We start from the raw sequence: 24,252 nt of genomic DNA, 5'->3' as shown, positions 1-24,252 counted from the left end.
GAAACAGTTTGCTTCCGATGTAATGGCTAAATCTGAATATTGACAATATTCAGGTGTTGACAAAAGTCCAACTGCCATTGGTCCAGTGATCAAATGGACACATGGTGGTCAATAAGCTAGCTGGTGGCAAGGTCTTGTTGAAGGCAGACCTTGGGCAGAATTGTTACATAAGGATTTTTCCTAAATGTTTGCCTGAAGTTTAAGTCCTATGGCTTTGGGAAACAGAAGTGGCAGTTGCATGGTGTTGTCACCTGGTCCCTTCTGTGGGAAAAATTCTTTTTTTAAGAGAGGCATGCAGTGCTTTTTAAGGTCACAGGGTACAGTGAATCTTTGCCCTACAGGTCCCTGATTGGTTGGTCTTGGTCACAGGTCTTAGCCAATCACCCAAAAGATCACCATTGTCTAGATGTATCTAAAGGCTCTCCACTAGACATCCAGGTGCCTGAAGAGGGCATCCATCATTAAAAGCATGGTGCTGGGTTGTGTCACTGTTGCGAGAGGCGCTCCTTATCGAGCAGCATTATCTTCTCTTCCATTCCAGCATGCAAGGATCAATAGGCTATTCTGAGGCTCAGGCAGTGAGGGGTGTCACTGAAAAGTCACAGCAACACTTAATTCTGTGGTTTGTTTGTTACTACAAAGATAATAAGCATGGACTGTGTCCTAAAATGCGGGAACTTTCTTCTTTTGGCTTTTTCCCCCAAGTCTGAGGCACGAGACTGCATAAACAGAGAATGAGTACAGACAGATATTTGGACTCGAGCTTTTAAAGTTGGTGTTGGACTGCATCACATTTAGCTGCCCTGGACCCGTCTGAATCCAGGTTCTTGTAGCTTTAAGATCACGTCTTGCTGTATGATTGGAGAATCACGATTAATTGATATTTTATGTAGATTCCAGTAGCAAAATTCAGTGTACCCTATGGGCTGAATTTGTGAAAAGTAGTTTTGTCCTTTTTGATAATAAACCCAGGCTGTTTCTGAAGGCATAACGAACAATTTGGTGTTAATCTAAAGGTGAAGAACGTTGTTAAATTTTAGGAAGGACAATCTGTGCTAGGATGATTTGCCAAATTTTAAATTGGGAGCAAATCGATAAATCTCAAGCTTGGGCATTTCTCTTTTTCCCCCCACAAGAATTGTTCCAAGTCAAAATGAAGGTCAAGTTTGTTGAAGAGCCACACCTCAGTCTGCAGTGGTGGAAATCCCAGTTTGGGGCTAGAATCCCATGGCAGGGGTGCGCACTGTCTCATTCAGCAGTGCTGTGCAAGCACTGGGCTGCAGAGGCTTTTTTGGGTCGCCGTCTTTGCAAGCACAATCTGGCTTGGCCGGAAAAACAACTTACATCATCCCGCTGTTTTGTGTATTATTTGGATACCAAAAAGGGGTGTAGAGGGACAATAGAAAATTGCTTTTAGAGCTGAATGAGTGACTGGCTGAAAGCGTGAGAATAGTCCTTTAATCCTCCATCTATACAGCAGGGATTATCTATTGTTTGGGAGTTTTAGAATGATTCAGCATATCCGTATTAGAATGTGAACTATGCACTTGTTAAATGCATCTAAATTACAACATAAGTATCTCCTTTATTAGGATACTGGCTTCAAGGTCAGTGGTGGAGTTAGTATTGGCATAGGGTTCTTGTGCTTGCCACACAAAATATTACATAGCTGATATTACTCTGTGCAATACCAGAACTGCAGTGACTAATATGCCTGAGAAACAGGCTTTGTACAGAAGTTTACTAGTGATTTACTGAAATGGTCAAATGAAACACAACTAAACCACGTGGTAGTTTTTTTTGCGAAGACCAGAGCTCAAATGTACTGTGGATAAACCTGTGTGCTGATGAGCAAAAAACACCCTAAAAATAGTATACTTTTCCCTGGGTTTTATATTTTTAATAAAATTAATATACCACTTCTGTAATTCAGAAGTTACAGATGAACAATTTGATACGGTAGTGTCATGAACTGTTTATTCCTTAACTTGAATTGCTTTATTCATGTGCATCTCATTTAATTTCTAATTGTTTTGTAGGTTGTTGACCAATATTAAATTACTGCTAATTTTTATTGAACAATATTAGTCGGTGTAGTTGGTGCAAATTTACTGTTCATGTTTTTCCACTTCCCTCTTTTTTCACACTGCATTAAAGCTGATGCTGTTTGTGATTGGCAATACTACTTTAGCGTTTAATTTTTTTCCTAATTGACATTTGTTCTATATAAATACTGTAAGCCTTTTTCAATTTATGCTGGAGGTAGTTTACGGAACAGTACTTGCTGTCAGGAGTTCAGAGCCCCAGCTGCAGCTCCATGATTTGGCAATAACGGTATACTGTTGTATAATCTACAGCAGGTTTCTACTTGGTATTAGTGTCCACTATCCTTGGGTGTTCTGGTTAATGTGGCACCAGCACCTGAAAGCATCTAACAAATGCTGCTTTAGATGCGTTATGATCTGGGGGGGGTGTCATGTGCGGTTCACTACTTGACTGCACCGCTCCAAGCCTTACTCAGTATTGAGGTGTTCACCTAATAGTAGGTGGACAAAGAGGCAGGTAAACCGAGCTCAAAGGGGATTTCTGGTGGATAGGGGGATCATTTTATAGGACCCATGGCAGGTTTTTACCTGACATGTTGGTTGTCTTGTGTAACCCGGAGAGTGGGTGTAGTATCTTTTTTTTTTTGCCTGTTTAGGCCTTGCATAGTGTTTTCTAAGCCTGTATGACACAAATCGGTGGCACACATTTATCTATTGTAGAATGTTGTGCGGTTTTGTTAATTTACTGTTTGGCTCAGATTTATTAGTCTGTCCTTAGAACTGTGCCAGAAAATATAAAGAACTCATGGATTGTTCTTCCCCCGAAACACTCAAGTTTATATCCCGACTCCCAGCTATTTTGTGTTCTGTAAATTTGTTGAATTTTCTCAGCACTGTTAAATGGTTCTTTGTTGAATTGTCACAGACTGGTCTGAGACTTTATAATCTAGAATATTTGTGACTTATTCTTGTGCCTCTTTTAACCTGCATTTGTTTTTTAGACTGTGCATACCAAACGCAAGCTGTGTATTTTACTTGTTCTAGTCCAACTTGGTAGCTGGAATCCTTTCAAGAAAAGGGAAAAAAAAACATCTTAAATTCCAATAATGATGATACAGTGGGCCTATTAAATGCAATATGGAAGTTATCCATTTGGAATTTTGGCAAGATATGCAAACAAGGTGGACATCCATTTGGGGAATCCCTTATTGTGAAACTTGGTTATTACTCCAGTCCTGTGACTTGGTATGCTTCAAACTGTTAACCTTCTGTTTTGTGTTCTTAACTTGCTTTCCTCTCCGGAGCAACACAGTGCTCTTGTTCTTTTTGCCCAAATTTACAAATGCTTTAACTGAACTGGGACCCTTCCTTTTAGCTGGATGTGTTATTTAATCCTGCTTGCCTTTTTAAGGAGGGAAATGCAGGTAAATGTCCTTTCACCGAAAGCGAAAGGGACATAAGCTTGTCCTGAACAAATGTCAAAATGTACTTGTAATGTATTTTTCAGGTCTGAGAAGAGAATGAATTTGCCTACACGGTTTCAAAAAGAATTGCACGCTCACCTTTCTAGGAATACCCAGCAGATCAACAGTAAGTGTCTCTTGTTTTGGAGGAATTTGAGAGCTGTAGGAGGCAGGCATGTGGGTTTTGGAAGAGCCCATAAAGCCTTTCCCTTGATCTTGTTTCTTTTGAACTAATTGTTTGCGTCATCTGTAAAGTTTGCTTCCTGTCTGTACTGCTTGAAACGCATCCCTTGACATATTAAAAAGAAATAATGGCATTCCTCAGTAAGTGATATTCAGGAAGGTGAAACTACAGTGCTGAATGTAAAGTAATTTAAAGTTATGTTATAATTTGCTTCACAATGAAACTTGTACCCTCATTTGTATATATTATAAAATCATTTCATGACTATTATTCTCGTATATCAAGCAGTTTTAAAAATACAAAAAGAGTTGAAACATTACTACTTATTTTTATTGCCACTTAGTATAAAAGGCAAAAGTAGCTTTTTTTGTACTTGAAGTAATCTGGAGTAGGTTATAACCTTAATAAGCTATATGGACATACCCATGTTTACCCTAATTGATGCTAAAGAAAAAAGGGGAAATGGGATGGGGGTAACCTCCCCATGTTACAGGTGGCTTTCCTGTTGGCTTTTTCCGGTTTTGCTGCACGTTTAATTAAAATGCATGCCAGTACTGCACTTTTATTATGACCTGTTTCTATAACATAAAACGTAGTATATACTGTTCCTGCATAATACCATACCTTGCTTCTTGTTAAGTGGCAAATTAAATTGACTTGGCAAGGGGTCAAAAGAAAAGCCGAGCTGGGTGGCGGCCCTCTGTATATTACCCATTTCCTCGCAGGTTGCGATTCATTCTGTGAAATGAGACTTGTGGCTTCCACCATGAAGTCGGGTTTTAAGTGATCTTGTAACTTTTTTTTTCATTTTCTCTTTCCCAGTTGACACGAGCATAACGGTTTAAAAATACATTAAATCATGTTTGTTCTGACAGTTTTTCGCTGCACTTGACCCAATTCAGAAAGCTTATGTTTTGACAAGTGTCTTGCACCAGTATGTATGAAGGTGGTGACCTGCTGTTTTGTTAACTTGTTCTCCTCTCAGGAGAACCATTGCATTGTTTATTTGAGCAAATGTACTGATGCCTCATATGAACAAGAAATGCTTAATTCAAGGGGTTTTTCTTTAGCAAACATGTTTTGAAGGGTATCTTTTCTTAATCCTGTCTCACGTGACTCTTATTCCGGTGTCTTGGAGTCTACTGACTTGCTTTATTTTTGGGCTCTCCAGCTAACCTACAGGAAAACATTGGGACGGGAAAGTCAAAAATGCCTCAGTCCAGCACCTATAATGAACAGGTAGTCCAGGCCCATCTTAAAGAGATATTGAGCAAATATAGCAATGGATTCTGGGTCTCCAAGCTGCCTCAGCTATACCGGGAGCTGTACCACCAAGAGCTACCAAATGATGCCCTCAAGGAACTAGAATTCTGGACCCATGTTTGCATAGTAAGTGTCATTTATCAGCTTTCCTTAGGGGGGCAAAACATTTACAAGCAAGTAGTAGTCCGAGGTAATTTTTTGGGGTCTTGAAAACTGTTTTATAGTTCTTAGTTTTGGAATGAAATGAGAACTACACATGAATAAGCAATAAACGTTCAATGGATTGCCACTTCACACAAACTTCTATACATGTGAAGAGAAGTGAGCTTTTAGACAGGTGTTTCTCACTCTTCCATTGCTGTCCACTAAGAGTGATGATCTGCATTTTGTCTGTGGGATTTTTATTAAATTGGTAAAACCTTTGCTAGTTATTTTGGTATTGCATGGTGGTGGGAGTGTAATGGTTAGATTCTGGCGAATGTCAGGGTATCCTAGACTTGAAGCTGATCAAAAGTCTTTTCCATTAAGACAATGATCCTAGAGCTCTGAGTAGATCTACAAATTTAATTTAGAAAAAATCAGTGTTTTACAGTGCCTTTGTCAGTCTGGACATAAACATAAAAATATGGCCGGACATAAAGTGAGCTATCTGTGCATGGCAGCCTTCAAATGTCACATGTCAATGTTGAAGGAGGTGTATACGCTGGAATGGGCAAAAATTCCTCAAAATCATTGAGCCTGGTCAAATGTTGAAAGTGACATTGGCTCCTCAAGAGGGTGCCACTAGTAACTGGACCTAAAGGTTCACCTAATTTGTCAAGAGGATATTTAATTTATTGGGACTTAGATGTAAGATTTCAAATATGGAAAATCTAAAACTTTTTCTCAGCACAGAAATGGAAGTATTTCTGAAGCCAACCCTATTGAAAATGCCTTTCTGGCTTGTCATCTAGGTGGAGAAGCCTGGTAGCACCAATTCATCAGAATTGCTTCTGTACCCTGCCAAGGACACAAAAGCAGGCTCAGTCACAGCTGGGAAGTCCCCTGCCCTGGAGAAGCGGGCATCTCCGGCAAAGCCTGACCCTCCTGTCTCCCCTCAGTCTGCAGCAGTGGCCCCAGAGATCAGACTGAAACTGACAGACCTGTTGGCAAAGTACAGCAATGGACTCTGGGCCCATGCCCTCCCCAAGCTATTTCAAGACACTTACAAAATGAAATTTCCAGAATATATTCTCAATGATCTCTCGTTGCTTAGTGATGTGTGTACTATTGACTATCCCATGCCTGACAATACACAAAAAGCCATCTTGTATGCACGAAACACCGAGGATGAGAACCAGAACAGGCTTGATTTCAAATTGCCCCAGGCATCTGAAGCATCCAAACCACAATTCAGCACAGTGACTGTGCCCCTGCTGGTTATCCCGAAGGAGGAATACCCTTCAGTCCTGTTGGTGGAGGCTAGCAACACAAATGAAATTGTTTTAAGGCAAGCAGTATTAAATGTCAACCATGTATGATTGCTTGGACCTAGGTTTGCCTACTCTATATTGCATTGCTTTCCTTAGTTGAATCCTGCTCCCCCTTTGATCCCTTCATTATAGAATGTGATGCCACTGGAGTGCAGTCATTTTATGCAACCTTTAGTAGGTGGGTCTTGAGACAAACTCTCCAAAGCAATGATATGATTTAATGGCGCTTTCAAGTATACGAATGTCAAAAGAGCAACAAAAGTATAAAAGCCTAGCTCATGGGTGGAGCTTCTACCCCACTTTCCCTATAACTAAATATCAAGGTTGTTATTTTGCCCCTAATGTGCAAAAAGTAAACCTCTTGCTGTTTTTCTAAAAACATAAGTCTTCATAGTCTGAATCTTGGTTTCTGTTTCGTTTTCCTTTTCTTAAACGTCTCTTCCTCCTCTTCATCTGGGTTTTCCACTCATTTTTCCCACGCTCTTTTCCATCTCCATCTCTTAAGTATAGTGCTTAGTTTTTCTCAGTTCTTTTGTTCATATAGCAACATAGACTCCAGACAAAAGGTAAGCAATTGACGTATCCTTATATGATTACAGTTAATTATTTCAGTATATCAAGTCCATTTTTTAACAGATGTTGGATTTTTCTACTCGGTCACTGGCATAGAGTTGGTTCAAACATCTTTTGCAGTGTATAGCATATTCATGTGCGCCCCTGCCTTACTGCTGATTTATACTGTCTGCACCCATACCCAGTTCCAGACATGGAACTGCCATCTGAATCTCTCTTTCTGTCTGCATTCATTTTACTGACGTCAAAAACATCTGAAAAATCCCATGACCCATTTAAGTAATGCCCTTCTATCACACCCCTAGTGGCATCACAAAAAGTTGAATTTTATTGTGTGCATTAAGGATTTTAATTTGCTTCCATGTGATGTAACTGCTTCATACCGTGTGTTCATTGTATATGCTTTGTATATATGATCTCCATTCCCAAGTGGGAAACAGTCATCAGTTAAGCAACATGCAATCATGCATTGAACTTACTAGCTGCATTCAGAGTGAGACCTATGAACAAGTGTTTTAAAAATTCTTGCTATAAGAATCACTTTTGGACTTGATTAAATGTTTTTATTTTTTTAAATAAAACTGCATTTGAAGCCTTGATTAGTCTTTATTACTCATCATAGTTAACTGTATCCCAAATACAGCCTTGTACAATTTTTTTTAAGAATCTACATAAGTGCTTTATAGAAGTATTCCCCACTTCCAATGATTTAATTTTCTTGAAATACAAATAGAATATTTTGAATGCTTAAACTGAGCTATGTGTGGAAAGTTCCTTGGTGAATTCTGGTGTATAGCATAGAGCATCTTTTATATATTGTAAGGATCCTTTAAGTAAACTTGCATATGGTATTGATTTTTAAATGACCTGCTTTCTAGTTTGTGGTAGGCTTTGATTACTATAGATGAAAGTGGTTTGCTATAAACCCATGTTTTGTTCTGTAATTCTTGTAGATACATTGGCGAAGGATACTCACAGTCCTTGGAGGCACTTGAAGACAAAATGAGGGAATTTTACAGTGAGGAAAAGAAGTTTTTGCAGTCCCCGGCTCCTGGGAATCTTGCAGCTGTTAGAGCTGAGGAAGAGGATGAGATTTTAAGAGTTAAAGTGTGTGAGGTGATGGCTGATGGGGTGAAGGTAAGGAAACGGTTTTGGAATCAAACTATAATTAGGTACAAGAGAAACTTTGCACCAGGTTAAAATTCCATTGAAGGTAGTGGATTTTTCACAAGGGTAAGAAAGTCCATTTGAATTGCAGACTCATAGACCATTTATTTTCTAGTACAGTGGGTTCGTGTTGTACATGACTTTAAAATAACAGCATATACCTTAAGTGTAATTTAAACAAAACACGCCGCATAGTTATGCCATTGGCTGCTCATGGTGTGAGTGTTGCGTTGACACATTGGGAATACTGGTACACAGTGATTGCTGTTGAGAAGTTCCCTTTACACTAAAAATAACTGATGCTTATTAATATTTAATGTATATGTGTCTGTGTAAACTATTTATACATTACAAGTTGATGTAAGCACGTCCCCTCAATTGCATTGGTAGGGTCAAACTTGCCCATGAGGAACACAACTATAGCATTTAAATAGGAAAAATTGTTTACATTTATGTGACATTTAAAATGCATGTGGCTTTCCGGAACGCAACCCTCTCATAAACTGAACTCTCTGTACTCGGAGAGCATTTCAGCACCCTAGTAACTTTAAATTTTGCTCTGCAATGTGGGAAGTGGTTTCTGTTGTCATGATGGTCAGTAAGCCTTTATCAATCGCCTCATCCCTGGAGCATGTACAAATCTTCTAGGACCATACAGTACATCCTGTAAAGCAGCCATAAACATTTTAGTGGTTGCCTCTTCAGTGTACAGGCTTATCTTGGTGTTTACGCAGTATCAGATTTTGATCCTTGCGTGTAAAATAGGACAGTCTGGGAAAAAATCCTGGCATTGTCACCTTTGCACACAAGCTGCTGAGAGATTGACCTTCCATTATTGAAATTTTATACAGCAGCCTTGGTAATAGGAAGATCATCCAGTGGCGAAGGTGTACTGGACTGAGCTTCAGTGGAATAAGTAAAATTAATTACGTGGTGAAAGACGTTTTCTGATGACATGATGAATTTAAAATGGAACGGCAGGTGTCTCTTCCATCTTTGCTCATAACTGCAAATCCTGCAATCAAACATGGGGGGGAGTGTTGGCGGCAGCAGCCTCTGACCAGCCCACCTCCAAGCATCTTGTCTTCCAACACCTCACATGGTATTCTGCCTATGCCAGAGGTTCAGCGCTAACCGAAGGAAATGCATGTCCCTCACTAATTCCACCAAAAGGCTGCTGGACTGTTATTGCCAAGAGTCCCTCAACCGAGTAACTTCATACCGCCCTTGGTATACAACCTGGGCTTGGACCCTTCATAATGGAGCTCACCCTGTGCTTGGGCAAGCAACTTAACTCCACCTGGGAGACCTCCCTGCCTTGGAGGTTGGGACAGTAGTCTGGATACATAGCAAAGCGTTTTAGTGAAATAGACTAGAAGCTCTAATATCCATCCAGGTAGGTGCTGCAGATTGGTGTTGAAGGGGAGTCCCGATTACCTGCAAAGCGCTTTGAGTGGAGCGTCCAGAAAAGCACTATACGCAAGGAATTAATATTTGGCAGTAATAGTTTCTGTTCTGCTTTTTTGGTGTCCATTTGATTTAGCTCTTTGTGTATTATACATATCCTTATCCATCAGTGTATCTGGTTGCTTTGCTTGCCTTTTCCCTGTAATGACCAACATGAGGCTTTATTTTAAATGGGGGAACACAAACATTATGCAAAATTACTGTTCTTTCTCTGGATGACTAAGTTTCATTATTTGACAGGTAAACATACTTGTGTATGCTACTTTATTTTCACAACTTTCTGGTATAGTGTGTTTATGGTAAAAGCTTTTTGGTAGTGACAGAGTACTGAATAGAATACTGAGCATCAAAAGAAATATGTCTTGTTAGAAAAGTATTGATGACTGCATAATTCATTAGTGAATTGGTTTGGACAGTTCATGAGGTGATTTAATACATTGAATATCCAGTCGGGAGCAAATGCAAAAATCAAAATTTGAAAGGAAGGCAGTATGCCACACTTAACACTTGCTGTCCATACACTGTCAGGAGGTGGACTTGCCAGTAGTGGAGCCAGTTTGTTAGTGATGAAGCAATGTTTTGCGTAGACCTCACTGACTGATTTCCATTGTGCTCGTCCGCAATACAGTAACCATGTGGAACAGACGAACAGTGAGGTCCGGCATGATTTGTTTAGTTAAAGCATTCAATAGGTAGTGATGCATTGATCAAATTCTGGAATCTAATTTAATACCCTTCCACAGGGCTATTCCCAATATAACATTCAAGCAAGACAGTGGAGGTATTGGTACCGTTTATAGAACAGTCTTATCTCAGTTTGTTACAATTGTCCTGGATGCCCCTCTTGGCAGGTATTGAGTCCTTGGCATTGAGTCCTAGTTGTCATCCCAGTGTTCAGATCATGGAGGTCCTGCAAGACAAATGGTACAGAAGAGAATGGTATCTACAACCTGGCACAAAGCATGTTCTAGATGGACACCATTGGAAGCACTACAAGCTGTACATAAATTTTACTAGACTGTGGTTTTCACAGTAGACCCCTGTTCATCAATCCTGTTGACAAATGTGAATCGGTTTTGTGAATTAACCCACATCATGCTCATTCTATAAAGTGTTATAGAATGAAGTGTTATTAATTATATTAATTTATAGAATATAAAGTGTTATTCTTCCTGCGACAGGACGGTTTTCCTGATTTAGTACTTTTTACTTTCTTTTGATGCTCTATCTCCTTAGGTTCTACAGGTTGACTTGAGATTAATACAATAGCTATAGGCAGCTGGACAAACAAGATGGGCTTTTTGGATAAATTTTCTTCTGTCAAATCCACAGTTTACCAGTCTTGTCACCCTACACCCCCTTAATCACTGTACTCAACTGATTTTTTTTTTCTTGTGATACTGAAGGTGTATTATGTTGACCATGGATTTTTTGAAATAATCAACAAAAGCAAACTGCTGGAACTAGATGAAAGGTTTTATACCTTACCTTTTCAAGCTACAAAATGTAAACTAGCAGGTAAGTTCCATTTGTCCTAAGATTCCTGTTTTAGGTGATAAGTCATTATGGTGACCTAAGCACAAGCCCTGCTTTATTTTTTACATGAGATTTTAAAAACTACATTTTCCAAAATCTTCGTAACTTAAGACAGATCAGCTGAATTTTGTGCTATTTTGATCCTGTTTAATTAGAGCATTCTTGGAACTTCCAAGTTTAATTCTTGATGCATATGAATAATGAATAAATTGGTTAAATTTAATGTATTCATTGGATAAATTAAGTTAATGAAATTTACGAGTTTGTAACTTAACAGGAAGTTCAATTTCAGTTTGACGTGACATTAGTCATTTATTTTTCTACTTCCATAAGACTGGTTACAAGAAACTACCCAAAATCTGGAAACCAAAGAGTCTCGTCTCTAAATACAGACCAGCACACAATCAATAACAAATATGGGAAAACTCAGTTATCAAGGGACGAGTTAAATGAGTCAATTTTCTAACGTTAAAAAAATCCTCATACCTGTCAATCCTGATGAACGCTTCCAGATACACTCAGCACTGCCTGTGTTGCTTTGGGGTTTGAGTTCCAGGAATCCACAGCAGAAAAAAATAGGGTATTTACACCATTTCATGAATCTTGTATAGATCAGCTTGCCAAAACTGATCAGAAACATGCACTTGTGACATGATATAAAATTACATATAAAAAAAGTTTTTCAGGTTTTGTATTTCTGACCATGTATCCATTCTTTAAACTTTTCTCATCTTGGTACTTAAATCTCAACCAATATTTCTAGGACTTGAGCCATTCTCTCAGGAAGCTGCGATCTTAAAGTGCTTGGAGTCCATAGCCTGTGGCAAGATCCTTTTGGCTGAAATCTTAGAGAGAGAGGAGGTGCCCCTCGTTGTTCTCTATGACACATCCCAGGATGATGATGTTAACATTAATACATCATGCTTGAAGGCCTTGCAGGACAAATCTCTGGAGAACAGTCTAAAGGTACTTTTACCAGCTGCTGATGACCCAATGTGAAATGTCACTTAGGTGATGTATTTGTTGTTGAAAGAAATATACTGTGTAGCTCAAATTCCATTCCCTGCAGCCTTTCTCCAGTGGAGTCAAGATTAAATGAATATATGTAGGAATTGTTCAAAGGTGATTTAACTCTTGACATTTGCCAGTTTCTTTTAAGAGTTTCAAGTTGGAAAGCTGTTTTTACATTCAATGTAGTTTGAAAGTATTACTTTACTGCATCAGTATTAGCATTTTCAAACAATCTACCTTTCCTAGCAGTGCTCTGGTTATACCATTTATTGTAATTGATCATTTATTCAACTTCTAGTAAAACTGCAAGTGTCCTCTTCTGAACTGAACAAGTTGGACATTTTATTAAAATAATAAAGTAAGGGTTACTTACAAGACCTTACTCTGCCCATCTTGGTTGTCCTATGTGTAAAGTCCTGGCAAAAGTGCTAGGAAGAATTGTATAAATGTGCATGTTATACTCCCTCTAGAAATGGAGCTTGCAGTGTGTGAATAAGACATCTTAACCCAGTTTGATGTGTACACAAATGTTTATGATTATTTTATCTTCATTTTTATCAAGTGCTGTTCTCAAATTACAAATATCCAGGAAGAACTGAGTAAACCATTGCTTGTGAATCTACTGGTTTTACAGGTTTTGCTTCATGGTTTTTTTTACAGGTCAACAGTGTGTATATGAATGTTGCTGTGACAAACATTTGTTCTGATGGAACCATTTACTGCCAGTTACCTTGCCGAGGTCAAACCAAACTAAGTGAAGTGCTGGAGAAAGTGGAGAAATACTTCCACTCCAAGGTAACTACTGGATTTAAAATTGCTATAGTATTTGTACTATAGCTTGTTAACATAACAGATGTTTTTAAACGTAATGGAATTGCACATAATTACCAGGTTCTGTCTTTTAAACTTATTTTCCTAACTGATTTAGAATGGGCTCCAGGTGATTTTCATGTCTTGGCTCATGGCTTTTGTATCTTGTGAATAGAAATGAGTGTAGAAGAATAAAGCATTGGTAGACTTCTTTGTCCAACACCTTTAAGTCATTCGCTTAATGCATCATAGACAACACATCCCTATACCAGGGATTCTGTGCCAATTAACTTGTGGTGCAGTCATTAAGTCGCATGCCACAAGTGTACAGGAGGTCACAGGAGAGCACACTGGCTGATAAATCCCATCATATCTTGCCCTAGGTGGGAGCTCAGCCAGTGTCACTGCCTGGGGAATCCCAGTCACAGACAACTAGTGATCTGACCCAGGCTTGGTGCTACGTCATGTCACTAATCATAAAGCTCATATTTGCAGTATGTTCAAGCGAGTGCCTTCATTTTAGCTGCTCAGGAACACCATAAAGGTTTGTTTTGAAACTACTTTCTTATCCAGTACTGAAAAACATACTTTATAGCTTATTTGTTTATACTTTAATATCTGCCAACCATGGGAAATGAGAGGATGAATAATGAAATACACTGGATAGGCATTGTTGTTTTCACACAATTACACTGAATGAAAGTGGTTTATGGTTTTGTTACTTTGTTCTATTAGTAGCACTGTAATAAACTTAGTTTCAATATACTGTTCAGTACTTTATTAATAAAACTAATTCAGGCAAATAGGATTGTAAATTATGTAACATGGTATTAAACTATGAAGTTCCTAGCATTAGCTTGCCTTTGACACCTCTAGAATGCTTTTCAGCCACAACTAAAAATGTAACAGTGCTAACATGCAATGTACACTTTTTCAGACAATATGCACGTAAGAGAAGATGCACACATGAGGCAATATGAAACAAGACTGAGGCCGTAGTTAGATTGTTTGTAAATATTTGAAGATCAAACTAGGCAAACATGTTGCATTGTCTGTGCTGTATAATAGATATTTACAGCAAGAGGCACTGAAAACGCTAACAAGAAAGGATTCAAACTGGATAGACCCAGACGTTTTCCTGGGTAGTAAAGGATGGCATAATTCGGCTACCAACAGTGATCCGTATTGGTACACATGGTAGTCTTGCCAATACAGCTACATATACTAGTACATGCTTTAGTGTTAAGGAATGGTTGACCGCAATAAGTGAGTTTGGATCAATAAGAATGTACAGAAAAATGTTTGGTTGATTTTATATTTATTGGAGTATCCTTATGGACAGCTGGAAGCAAGACCAGAAAAAGATGTTGGTTATGCAGGTTATAAAATGATACAAAAGGTGTGGTAATACAGCTACAATAAAGCTAAAGGTGTTAATGTATTTTAAGCAATATATGCCTGACACTTGAGGTGTCATGAAGTTTTTATGCAATTATAGTTGACAGAAAATGTGGGATGTAGTGCGCCTCAGCTATTTTTGGATCAAGTGTGGTATGGTGAATCTCAGGCTTGCTCCATTGTCTTGACCTGTAGTGAGGTCAAATGGAGATTATGTTCCAGTATATCCTAACACCTGATTATGCAAATTATAATCTTGAGTGGCACTGAGCCCGACCTAGTAGCAGAGATAGTGTTTTTTGTTTTTAAGTGTCTTTTTTTTTTGTCAATGCAAACTGCCCTAGGAAATAGAAAATACATTTTTAACAAGGGGTATTGCTGGGAGAAGGCAGCTGCCACTAAAAGACAGTCATGCTGGGTTTTGGAAGTTAAGAATTGTAAAGATGTTTAAGTGGGAGAGGAAGGTTTCTGATTTAAAACCTATGTTTCTTAAAATATCCTAGAAAAGAGGTACACCATTCACTTGTCTGGCATAAACACAAGGCACTTGTTACACGTGGTCCCTGCTATATGTCATTTTGCAATAAAGTTAACCTAAAAGTTCCCCACACTTTCATCCTTTTTCAAGGTACTGAAAGCCAGCACCATGGGTGGCTTGTTGATCATTTTGTGCTCTTCCTGAAATGAAAAAGTTCTTGTGATTATGAATTATGCCACGACATGAATGTTTGTACCACTACACAATATGTTGCTGAGATTTTTGAATTTGTTGGTTTTGACAAGACCACAATTCAAAAAGGGCTGGATGGGTTTTAGGTATATGCCGGTTTGAACTGTAATCAGCTTGGGATGTTCCCAACACGTTCTTCATGGACATTAATTCCCCTTTCCAAGTCATTCTGCAGTAAATTGCATTATTTGAGAAACATAACCTGGGATTATAATGGGACCCTCTGTACTGTATTTGTTGCTTCTAGTGGGCACACTTCTAAAATATTCTATAGTCTACTGACTTATGGGTGGGGGGGGGGGGATCTCTTTCCTTGTCATATGGGCAAAGGTTACACACTTAGTCCCTAATGAATATCGGAGACCTCCTGTGCTTGTTGTTTTCAGCCAAAGATTAGATCATTCAGAGCACCATTCCTGTATTTTAAGCATGAGTATGGTCCACTTCGGTTATAATAGTGAAGTAAATGTGCCATTAACACAAATTCCAGCAGTATTTTAAGGGTATGATTAAACTTGGCACAGATTGAGATAATAGTACAGTCAGCTTACTTTGGGGTTTGGTATTTGCTTAGAAGTGAGTACTGGCTGAAGCAGTATTTAATTTAAAATATAGGAAACCAAACTTTAGGGGTCTCTCTAAACTTTTTTCTGTGTATACAGTAAGTAAACATTTGAATTTAAGTAATTAAGCTCCATGATTATTGCAGAATCTGCCTTTATAGTAGTAGTTTTCAATTCTAGTCTTCAAGGGACCTTATGGTCTTCTGGCTTTCATGAAGATGAAGCAGGATATTTTCAGAAACCTAGTTCTGTGTAGAGAATTGCCTAAAGTCTTCAGTTGGTAAGCTTAGTTGTGAGAGAAATGCATGTTCCCCAATGACTAGGATTATAATTCCCTTCATTATGGTGTTTTTATTACGGTTTAATCATCTGTACTGTGACGGCCAACTTTCAAGGAAAAGGTAGGAAGCTTCAAGCAAAAGCAGTAACAATTTATATTGACAGATTTCATCAGAGGCCTTGGTCTCCAAACCCTTCTGTGGCAAATGGTGCTTGGCCCGATATAAAGGAAAGTGGTCTCGAGTGGAGGTGAGCTCTTTATTCATTGAGTAACTCAAATCATTACCAAAGCAGATTAGCTTTTTGGGGGGTGCCAGCAACAAGCTTTTGTCCCCAAAAGAGTCATCCAAGAATTAAAAGAAAAAAAGGGCAAAGATTTATTTTATGCCAGGCTTAGTCCTCTTCAACAGCAAATTAAAGTTTTAAAAAGGTGTGGCACAACTATTCTCAAAACATGTGCATCACACATCAGTCTTTCAGGAAAGACCTGATTCCATTGGTGCCCTTTTTATGTAGGTGTAGCTATAAATAAATGTGATGTTCTAGAACTAGCTTCCAAATTAAGTAAGAATTTGAGAACAGTATTTTTTAAGTAACCATAACACTTAAGGCTGATACAGTTTAATGATCTTTTCGGTACTGTGGAAGTGCCCATTATATATTTGGTCATACTGGTTATGTTAGGCATCATGGGCAGAATGTAGATAAGAAACCAATACCTGGTTACCTTCCATGTCAGGTGTGCTAAATGTTTTCACCTTTTTAGATCACAAATCTGCATGGTAGCCGTGTACTGGACATCCAGTTTCTGGATCTGGGAGTTCCTGCATCGGTTGAGGTGATTGAACTCCGGGAAATCCCACCTCCTTTCCTCCGGGAGCTTGTGACAATTCCTCCACAGGTCAGCCATGAAAAGTTTAAGTGCAGACAAAAAGCTATTTAATTCTGCATTCAGAGCGAACTTGAATAAAACTTCCCTTTTCTGTTTCTCTTTAATACAAGTACTAATGATTTACTGCTCTATCATGAAAACTTGTACTTTTACAGTAGGTAAAGTGCCAACTTCATTTAGACTAACCCTGTGCATTGTTTTAAATGAACCCAACTTCTTAGCATGGAGAAAAGTGTCTTAAGCAGTGCATGCAAATTTATGAAGATGTAAGAGAATGCAAGGCATAACGCATCACTAAAGCACTCATTTCTACCTTTTTGGTTTTTGCTAAATAAACAACGTAGGTCTCGGATATACAGTATTGAAAATGAAATCTTATTTTATGAAGTCTGCATTGCAATTAACTAATTTCTACATAGCTGTTGATGCCAGTATTGATGGTCATTTACATGACTAAATCTGCCTGGTGGGTTAAATCAACATTGTATATTTGTAAAAGTCCAAGATATGTAGTAACTATAGAACTTTTCTGCTACCATCTTTCATGGGTTTCTGTAAAACTAAGTTTCTCTGCTTTAATGTGTTTTAATTTGGCTTCAGAAGTGTAAATTGAAAATAGACTGTATACAGTACCACATTGGTATAGTTTCTGCCCATGTATGAGCAGTCTTCCAAGAGAGCCACCTGGCTTAACCCCCATTATGTTTATTCCAGGCAATGAAGTGCTGTCTGGCTGATCTTCCTGTCAGTGTCCGCTCATGGACCCCTGAAGCAGTTCTGTGGCTCAGAGACAGTGTGTTGAACTGCACCGATTGTAGCATAAAGGCAAGTGTCAGCAGAAAAGTTTAGTTGTGAATTCAAGAGTTTGAAAGTATGTTAGAATAACTGGTGACTTTCAAATCTCAGTTCAAAGTTCTTGTAGACTAAAACTATTATGATTGTTTGCATGAAGCCTGACTATATAAAATACTGTACTTAAGCAAGTGTGCTTGGAGCCTTAAATTAAAATGCTTTTTAGTTCAATTCTTTTTGATATGTTATGCAGTACAGACACTTTATCCTAATATGCCATTTTCAGAGCAGTGCATAGTTGCATTATATGTATTTTTTATTTTTCTCTAGGTAGCCAGAGTGGATGAGTCCAAGGGGTTGATCCATATCTACCTGTTCCCCTCCAAGAATTTTTATGACATGGAGGGTAGCATTAATCAAAAGATTGCCGACTCCAGTCTGTGGAAGCATCAGAAGGATGTGTTCCTCAGCAGCAGCTCTGTGAGCCCAGTTAAGACCAGCTCTGAATCGAGTAGCCCCAGCCCCAAGAAGTCCCAGCCAGAAGCTGGGGACCGCCTAAGCCCCACTTCCTCTCTGCTCCCCCCTCTATTAGAGCTGCCACAGGTGGGGCAGAATTTGGACATCTTTGTGTCGGTGGCCTGCCACCCTGGGCACTTTGTCTTCCAGCCCTGGAAGGATCTATATAAATTGGTGGTCCTGATGGGGGAAATGATCCTGTATTACAACAAAATGGAGGGGAAACCCATTCCTGTTGAAAAGAACCAAATATGTGCAGCCAAAGTGGAAAATAAGTAAGTTGGACAAATATGTGGAAATGTTTATCTTCTAGATAGAGATTGATCGATAAGACTTTATTGATCCTGAAGGGAAATTGAGGTGTTACAGCAGCCCATCCCAAGACAAGCAAAAACAGACATCAGAATAGACTAAAAATTTAAAATAAGTACAGCATGTGTGCAAAATGTGGATAGGTATACACTGATTGAAAGTACCACAGTACATTATTGCAGTGTCCAAAAAGTATAGTGCAACATGCTGTCCATGGATGAGCAGATGAAGGGCTAACCTCTGTTCTCACCCTGGATGGAAACAATTAGTGATGGCAGTGGTTTGTTAATTTCAGGAGTTCTGTGAACAGTATGCATGGACCAATTACTTTATTAGGATATATGTAATAGTTTTTAAAACTTAGTATAAAACCTGCAAGTTGGATTTGAACACATTTGAGCATCACCTGATCGGTGTAGAGTCAGTATTAAGCATTGTACTGCTGAATACATTTTTGGTAACATTTTAAGCTTGAGATTAGAGGTCTCCTGCCACAATCCACTGTGGCCACGTACTAAAGATTGGTAACACCTCTAAATTGATAGATTAAGAAAGATCAATTCTTTAAATTAAGATGACAGTTTTAAGAAATGGCTCACCAATTAATCAGTTTATATTCCATAAATCATTGGCTTAACTGATCACAACAAGCGTCTCATATGTTCAGAAATTGAACTGATGGTGACCTGCTCCTGGACCAGGATTGGAGACCCATACCCTAGGCCTACCCTCAGATATGTATTGTCAGCCAATACAGTTACATACAGAAAACATTTTACTTACTTTATTTGTTAAAGTGGAACTACAGTCCCAATTTCTAAGACGGGTTATTAGATCTCAGTAACAAAATAAATTCATTGTTGTAGAATTTTACAAAATGCTTAATTCGCAATCATTAACTTTGTGAAAGTACTGCATTCAAGTTCCCATGAATTGAGATTATCCTGCCCTTCCTGCTCACTAGTCACCATAATGAATAATGTAATGTAGGAGCAAATAAGTAGAGGTTATGCAGCATTTGTTCCATGGTCTGCAAGCACAGTTAACGAGTAGGTAGTATTTGTCAGCATAACAGTCTCGAAATCAAGAGCAATATTTCTATTGGATTAAAAATGTGCTCACAAGCTTGCTTGTTCACAATATAATAAGGCTCCAACGTGTCACCAGATGTTTTGTTGCCTTGTTCAGAATCCAACAACATGGTGCTGTGCACATCTGGAAATTCTGTTTTGTGATATAACTTGCAAAACCTCCAATTTACTGTGTACATTTCACTGTTATTGTGAGTTTATTACAGACCATCAATGCTGATGCTTTCTAACCCCAAATATAAATAGCATTGCAGTTCCCTTTTAATCTGCCTCACCTGTGCAGTTTTGTCTTGATGCAGAAGGCTGATCCCTTTTGAAAGTATGCAGCGCTTTTAAAAAAAAAAAAATACAAATCATACAGCTGTTCTTGCTCTTGCTTCAGGATTTAGCTTAACCTTTTGCACTTTGTGTTGAATTGTTAATTCTTTCTCACCCCTGAGCTTCCATAACCAACCTGTTTAAGTGCAGTGTGACTTGAATTAAAACCACCCACAATTCATTGTTCTCATCTACAGACTGCAGATTTCATTACTATTAAGTTTTGGATTTAAGCACACTAGAATTACAAGCTGATAAAGCTTGTTAATTTTTTTTACCACTTTTCAATTCTGGCCATCTTCATATAAGATCTTTCAAGGCGGAATGCAGTGAAAATTGTGGCCATTAAACTGTTACTCAGTATGTTAGTTCCTTCTTTTATTACTTTCACAGGATAGCAGTTAATCTTTAACTGTATCCACTTCAGTAATTACACTCCTGTACATAGTTCAGGAGATAAGTGATTCCATTGTGATTGCAGTTGGAATCATGTTTCAGTGAGCACAGTTTGAAAGGCTTTTCTCCATCCGTAGAGACCTAACATTATTTCCAATACAAGGACTTTAGCAGTATCCAGTCTTGTTTTTTTTAATGGGATAAACCTGTTTTGTTTATGCCACTCACAAAAAAAATCGGTTAATAAAAAGTGTACTTTTTACTGGTAATGTATACATTTATAGTTTAGAAAAGACCAGACTGAATTTACAAGACCCATGGATAACCTAGTAAATTTAGGTTCAGCCAGCAGCCATATCACCCTGCAACTCACAACTGGCAACCCACTGAAGCTAAGCAGGTGTGAGCCTGGTCAGTACCTGGATGGGAGACCTCCTGGGAAAAACTAAGGTTGCTGCTGGAAGAGGTGTTAGTGGGGCCAGTGGGGGGTGCTCACCCTGCGGTCCATGTGGGTCCTAATGCCCCAGTATAGTGACGGGGACACTATACTGTAAACAGGCGCCGTCCTTCGGATGAGACGTAAAACCGAGGTCCTGACTCTCTGTGGTCATTAAAAATCCCAGGGCGCTTCTCGAAAAGAGTAGGGGTGTAACCCCGGTGTCCTGGCCAAACTTCCAATTGGCCCTTACTAATCATGGCCTCCTAACAATCCCCCTCTATGAATTGGCTACATTACTCTGCTCTCCTCCCCACTGATAGCTGATGTGTGGTGAGCGTTCTGGCGCACTATGGCTGCCGTCGCATCATCCAGGTGGATGCTGCACATTGGTGGTGGTCGAGGGGAGACCCCATTACCTGTAAAGCGCTTTGAGTGGAGTGTCCAGAAAAGCACTATATAAGTGTAAGCAATTATTATTATTATTATTAAATTTAGTCAAATGAGTTTAAAGCTCCCAAATGCTTTTTGTTTTCCAGTTGGCACCGTGTGCTTGTCAAGGGGATTCTGACTAATGGGCTTGTATCGGTATATGAGCTTGACTACGGGAAGCATGAGCTGGTGAGCTGCACAGTGCTCCAGCCCTTGATCGAAGAGTTCAGACAGCTTCCCTTTCAGGGGGTCAGAGCTCAGCTGGCAGGTAAAAGCAGGAGGGTGTGGCCAGTATCTGCTCTCAGTGTTCTTCCAGGGCAATAATTGTGGTGTTGTTTCCCTGGTGCCTTTTGTTACTTTGAAATGGCACATTGTACAAATGGCTTAACGCCGAGTTTTGCTTCTCGCACAAATACACTGATTTTTACATTTTATGCAGACTGCAGTATATGCATGATTACTCTTGATTTACTGGACATTCGACCTAATCACCCACTGTGAGACTTTATCATCCAGTCTAGTGATGAATAGCTAACAAAATCTCATAGTATGATTGGAAGATGCTTATATTGTTTTAGATTAGAAAAACACCTAGGTATCTGTCTTCTTGCATTCTAAGTAATGGCTGTCAGATTTTTGTAGTGATGTGTACAATTATAAAATCTAATAAATTTCTTCATAATTTAAACCACTAACCTCCTAAATTGTCCCAACATTGTAAATATTTCTTAATTTTTTTATATTCTAACTTTTCTTACATGCTGAATGTGCAACAGTGTAAAGCTGTCATTTGATTGAGGTATGATAATCACTTTCAGCTTTGGCATCAAAGGTCTTCTCCAGTATTTTAATAGTAAACCTATGACCATTCTTTGTGAATTACCAAGATAGACTTGAACCGTTATTCTGACAGCAGAAACATTGAATCAGATGCTCCAATAAATTCCTTGCTGAGTAAATTGGTCTCTAGTCAGTCACTGTAAATGAGAATTCCTCAACTGGCTAATCTAGTAAAATACTGCATCTCCAGTATACAAAAGTATGCCCTCTAGTGATGAGAATATTGTAGTACAAAGTTATAGTAAATAGAAACACCAGGTTAAGATGCTTCAGATGAAGGTGGAGAATAAAACTGCAATGAAACTCATTTTATGGAGACTGGAACAGTGAACATCCAAAATCATTTGGGTCTAACTGTGCCATTACTTAACCCCCATTCCATGTTTTAAAGTGTGTGATTTGTGGTTAAAATAACATTTATAGATAATTTCTTGCCTAATGGAAACCAGGGCATGTAGTACATAGTGCTTGACTGTTTATCAATTTTTTTCTATTACAGGAGTGAAGGAGAGGCAATGGTCAGAGGAGGTTTCCATTGTTTTTCGAAACCATGTGGAGAAAAAGCCCTTGGTAGCTCAGATAGAGGCTATCCATGAGGGCGCCAACCCCTGGGAGAGGAGAGTGGTGGTCTATCTAGTGGACACGGCACATGAAGAAAAGGATGTCTGGGTGCACGACCTCATGTCCGAGTTTGCTGAGGAACTTACAAAAGCTGCATAGTGTCATTGGCAAACCTGGAAAGAGTCTGCTTTTGTGTTAGATCCTAAATGGGCTTATAAAACCTTGTGAGTCGAGAGTTCTGTAGATCATAATGTACTGCACAAGGTGAAAGGTCTTAATGATCTATTATTCACATGCTCTTGACGTATGCGTTTTAAATGTTTGATCATGAAACAGCAACTTTGTTGCTGAACTACAATGAAGTCATGAGGACAACAGCTGCTTAACCTGCTCTAATTTGCAGGGTTCCTGTAGGTTTTAGAAGCATGTTTGAATTGCAAAATACAGCTGATCGAGTGACTTATCCACTTTATTGGTTCAGTCAAGTCATTTCATTCCATCTCATCCCAGAATCAAACTTCATATTGTGGGACCAGGGCTACCTACCTGCTCTAGACAAGATTTCAAAAGGTTTTCTAAGCCCACAGACCAAATGTTCAGTTGCCTGGCTCTCCTAAAATATTTTAAATACTAAGGGGACTAAATCGTCTTAAACAGCAATAATTAAAAGTTTACAGAGTTCTGCATAATTACATGCAAGGTTTTGCAGTTATCCAGAAACATTAATTTCTTCACTGTAATCCACATTTTTGGTCCTTTGTTTTATTTAACTTAGAGTAGCAATTTATTTTCACTTTAAATTTATTTGGACATTTTATGGAGTTGCTGCACCTTTAAGGAAGGTATTTTGAATTTCGCAGGTTTGTGCACAGTGTTTACATGTTTAACTAAAATAAGTTTGATTTTTTTTTTTCTCATAGAAATTTGAGCAGTGATGTGACAATGGCTGCGTTCTATCCTAATGTAGGAAATGTCTTGACCAAGTTGGCTATTTGCTGTATAATCTTGTGTAAGATTACTTTATTTGCAAATGTCTGGTCAAAAGTGCAGATGCAGAGTATAATAAAGTTAATTAAGGGAGAGGTGTGCTGAATTTTACTTTATAAAGGTTTAATAGTATTGTTTTTGTCTATAGTAGTTTTGAATATTGGTTGTGCAATTTTTCCATGATAATGGAAAACCAGCTATTACTAATGAATGTTCCTCAGCTGAAAATGAGTTTGATCCCAAAAACTAAAGTAGTGTATAAGTCAAGAGTGTTTCCTCTTGGAACAACTAAAAGCTCTCATTTAAGAACTTTAAACCACTGAGGCAGGAATGGAGTGCATTTCAGAAACTAGTGAGATTCACTCATTAACAAGGCTTATTTTGGTTGAGAGTGTGGATATACCAACTGTGTTAAAGTGTACAGATGTATCTCTGGATATAAGCGTCAATATAGCTAATGAGTAACATCTGCAGTAATTTTTTTGACTGCACATCTTTTGCCGATACTTTGATTCATGAAGATATACTATGTGTAGATGTATTTATACACTGGAGGCAATAGACCAAAACATATCCTTTAAGTTAAGAACTGGATAATTTCTTACTTTATGCTAGTTATACTGTGCTCATAACTTGCACAGACAAAGTAATTTCTTGTAAAACAATGTAATGTTAGTGTTTTCTGGATATTTACACTAAGTTTTTCTTAAAAATAAGA

At 38.5% G+C, this 24,252-nt stretch overlaps 1 protein-coding gene across 6 annotated transcripts in view; it reads left to right on the top strand.

Moving 5' to 3' along the window:
* Positions 1-23,627, top strand: part of LOC102692539 (tudor domain-containing protein 7B) — a 39,632-nt gene extending 16,005 nt beyond the window's left edge. For all 6 annotated transcript variants that reach the window (XM_015345124.2, XM_069189370.1, XM_015345130.2 and 3 more), the window contains exons 5-17: positions 3,553-3,635; positions 4,864-5,081; positions 5,909-6,444; positions 7,954-8,137; positions 11,041-11,152; positions 11,934-12,136; positions 12,842-12,976; positions 16,127-16,210; positions 16,728-16,862; positions 17,568-17,678; positions 17,976-18,436; positions 21,254-21,414; positions 22,486-23,627. In XM_015345124.2, coding sequence (XP_015200610.2) covers positions 3,553-3,635; positions 4,864-5,081; positions 5,909-6,444; positions 7,954-8,137; positions 11,041-11,152; positions 11,934-12,136; positions 12,842-12,976; positions 16,127-16,210; positions 16,728-16,862; positions 17,568-17,678; positions 17,976-18,436; positions 21,254-21,414; positions 22,486-22,706 — 2,644 coding nt within the window. In that variant the 3' untranslated portion in view covers positions 22,707-23,627. The remainder of the gene's footprint in view (positions 1-3,552; positions 3,636-4,863; positions 5,082-5,908; positions 6,445-7,953; positions 8,138-11,040; positions 11,153-11,933; positions 12,137-12,841; positions 12,977-16,126; positions 16,211-16,727; positions 16,863-17,567; positions 17,679-17,975; positions 18,437-21,253; positions 21,415-22,485) is intronic.
* Positions 23,628-24,252: the final 625 nt, after the last annotated feature.

This window comes from Lepisosteus oculatus, chromosome 1 (genome assembly GCF_040954835.1).
Source record: "Lepisosteus oculatus isolate fLepOcu1 chromosome 1, fLepOcu1.hap2, whole genome shotgun sequence".
In the NCBI taxonomy this organism is placed as follows: domain Eukaryota; kingdom Metazoa; phylum Chordata; class Actinopteri; order Semionotiformes; family Lepisosteidae; genus Lepisosteus; species Lepisosteus oculatus.
Note: the sequence above shows the minus strand (reverse complement) of the source record. Positions and strands in the feature narration are given on the sequence as shown.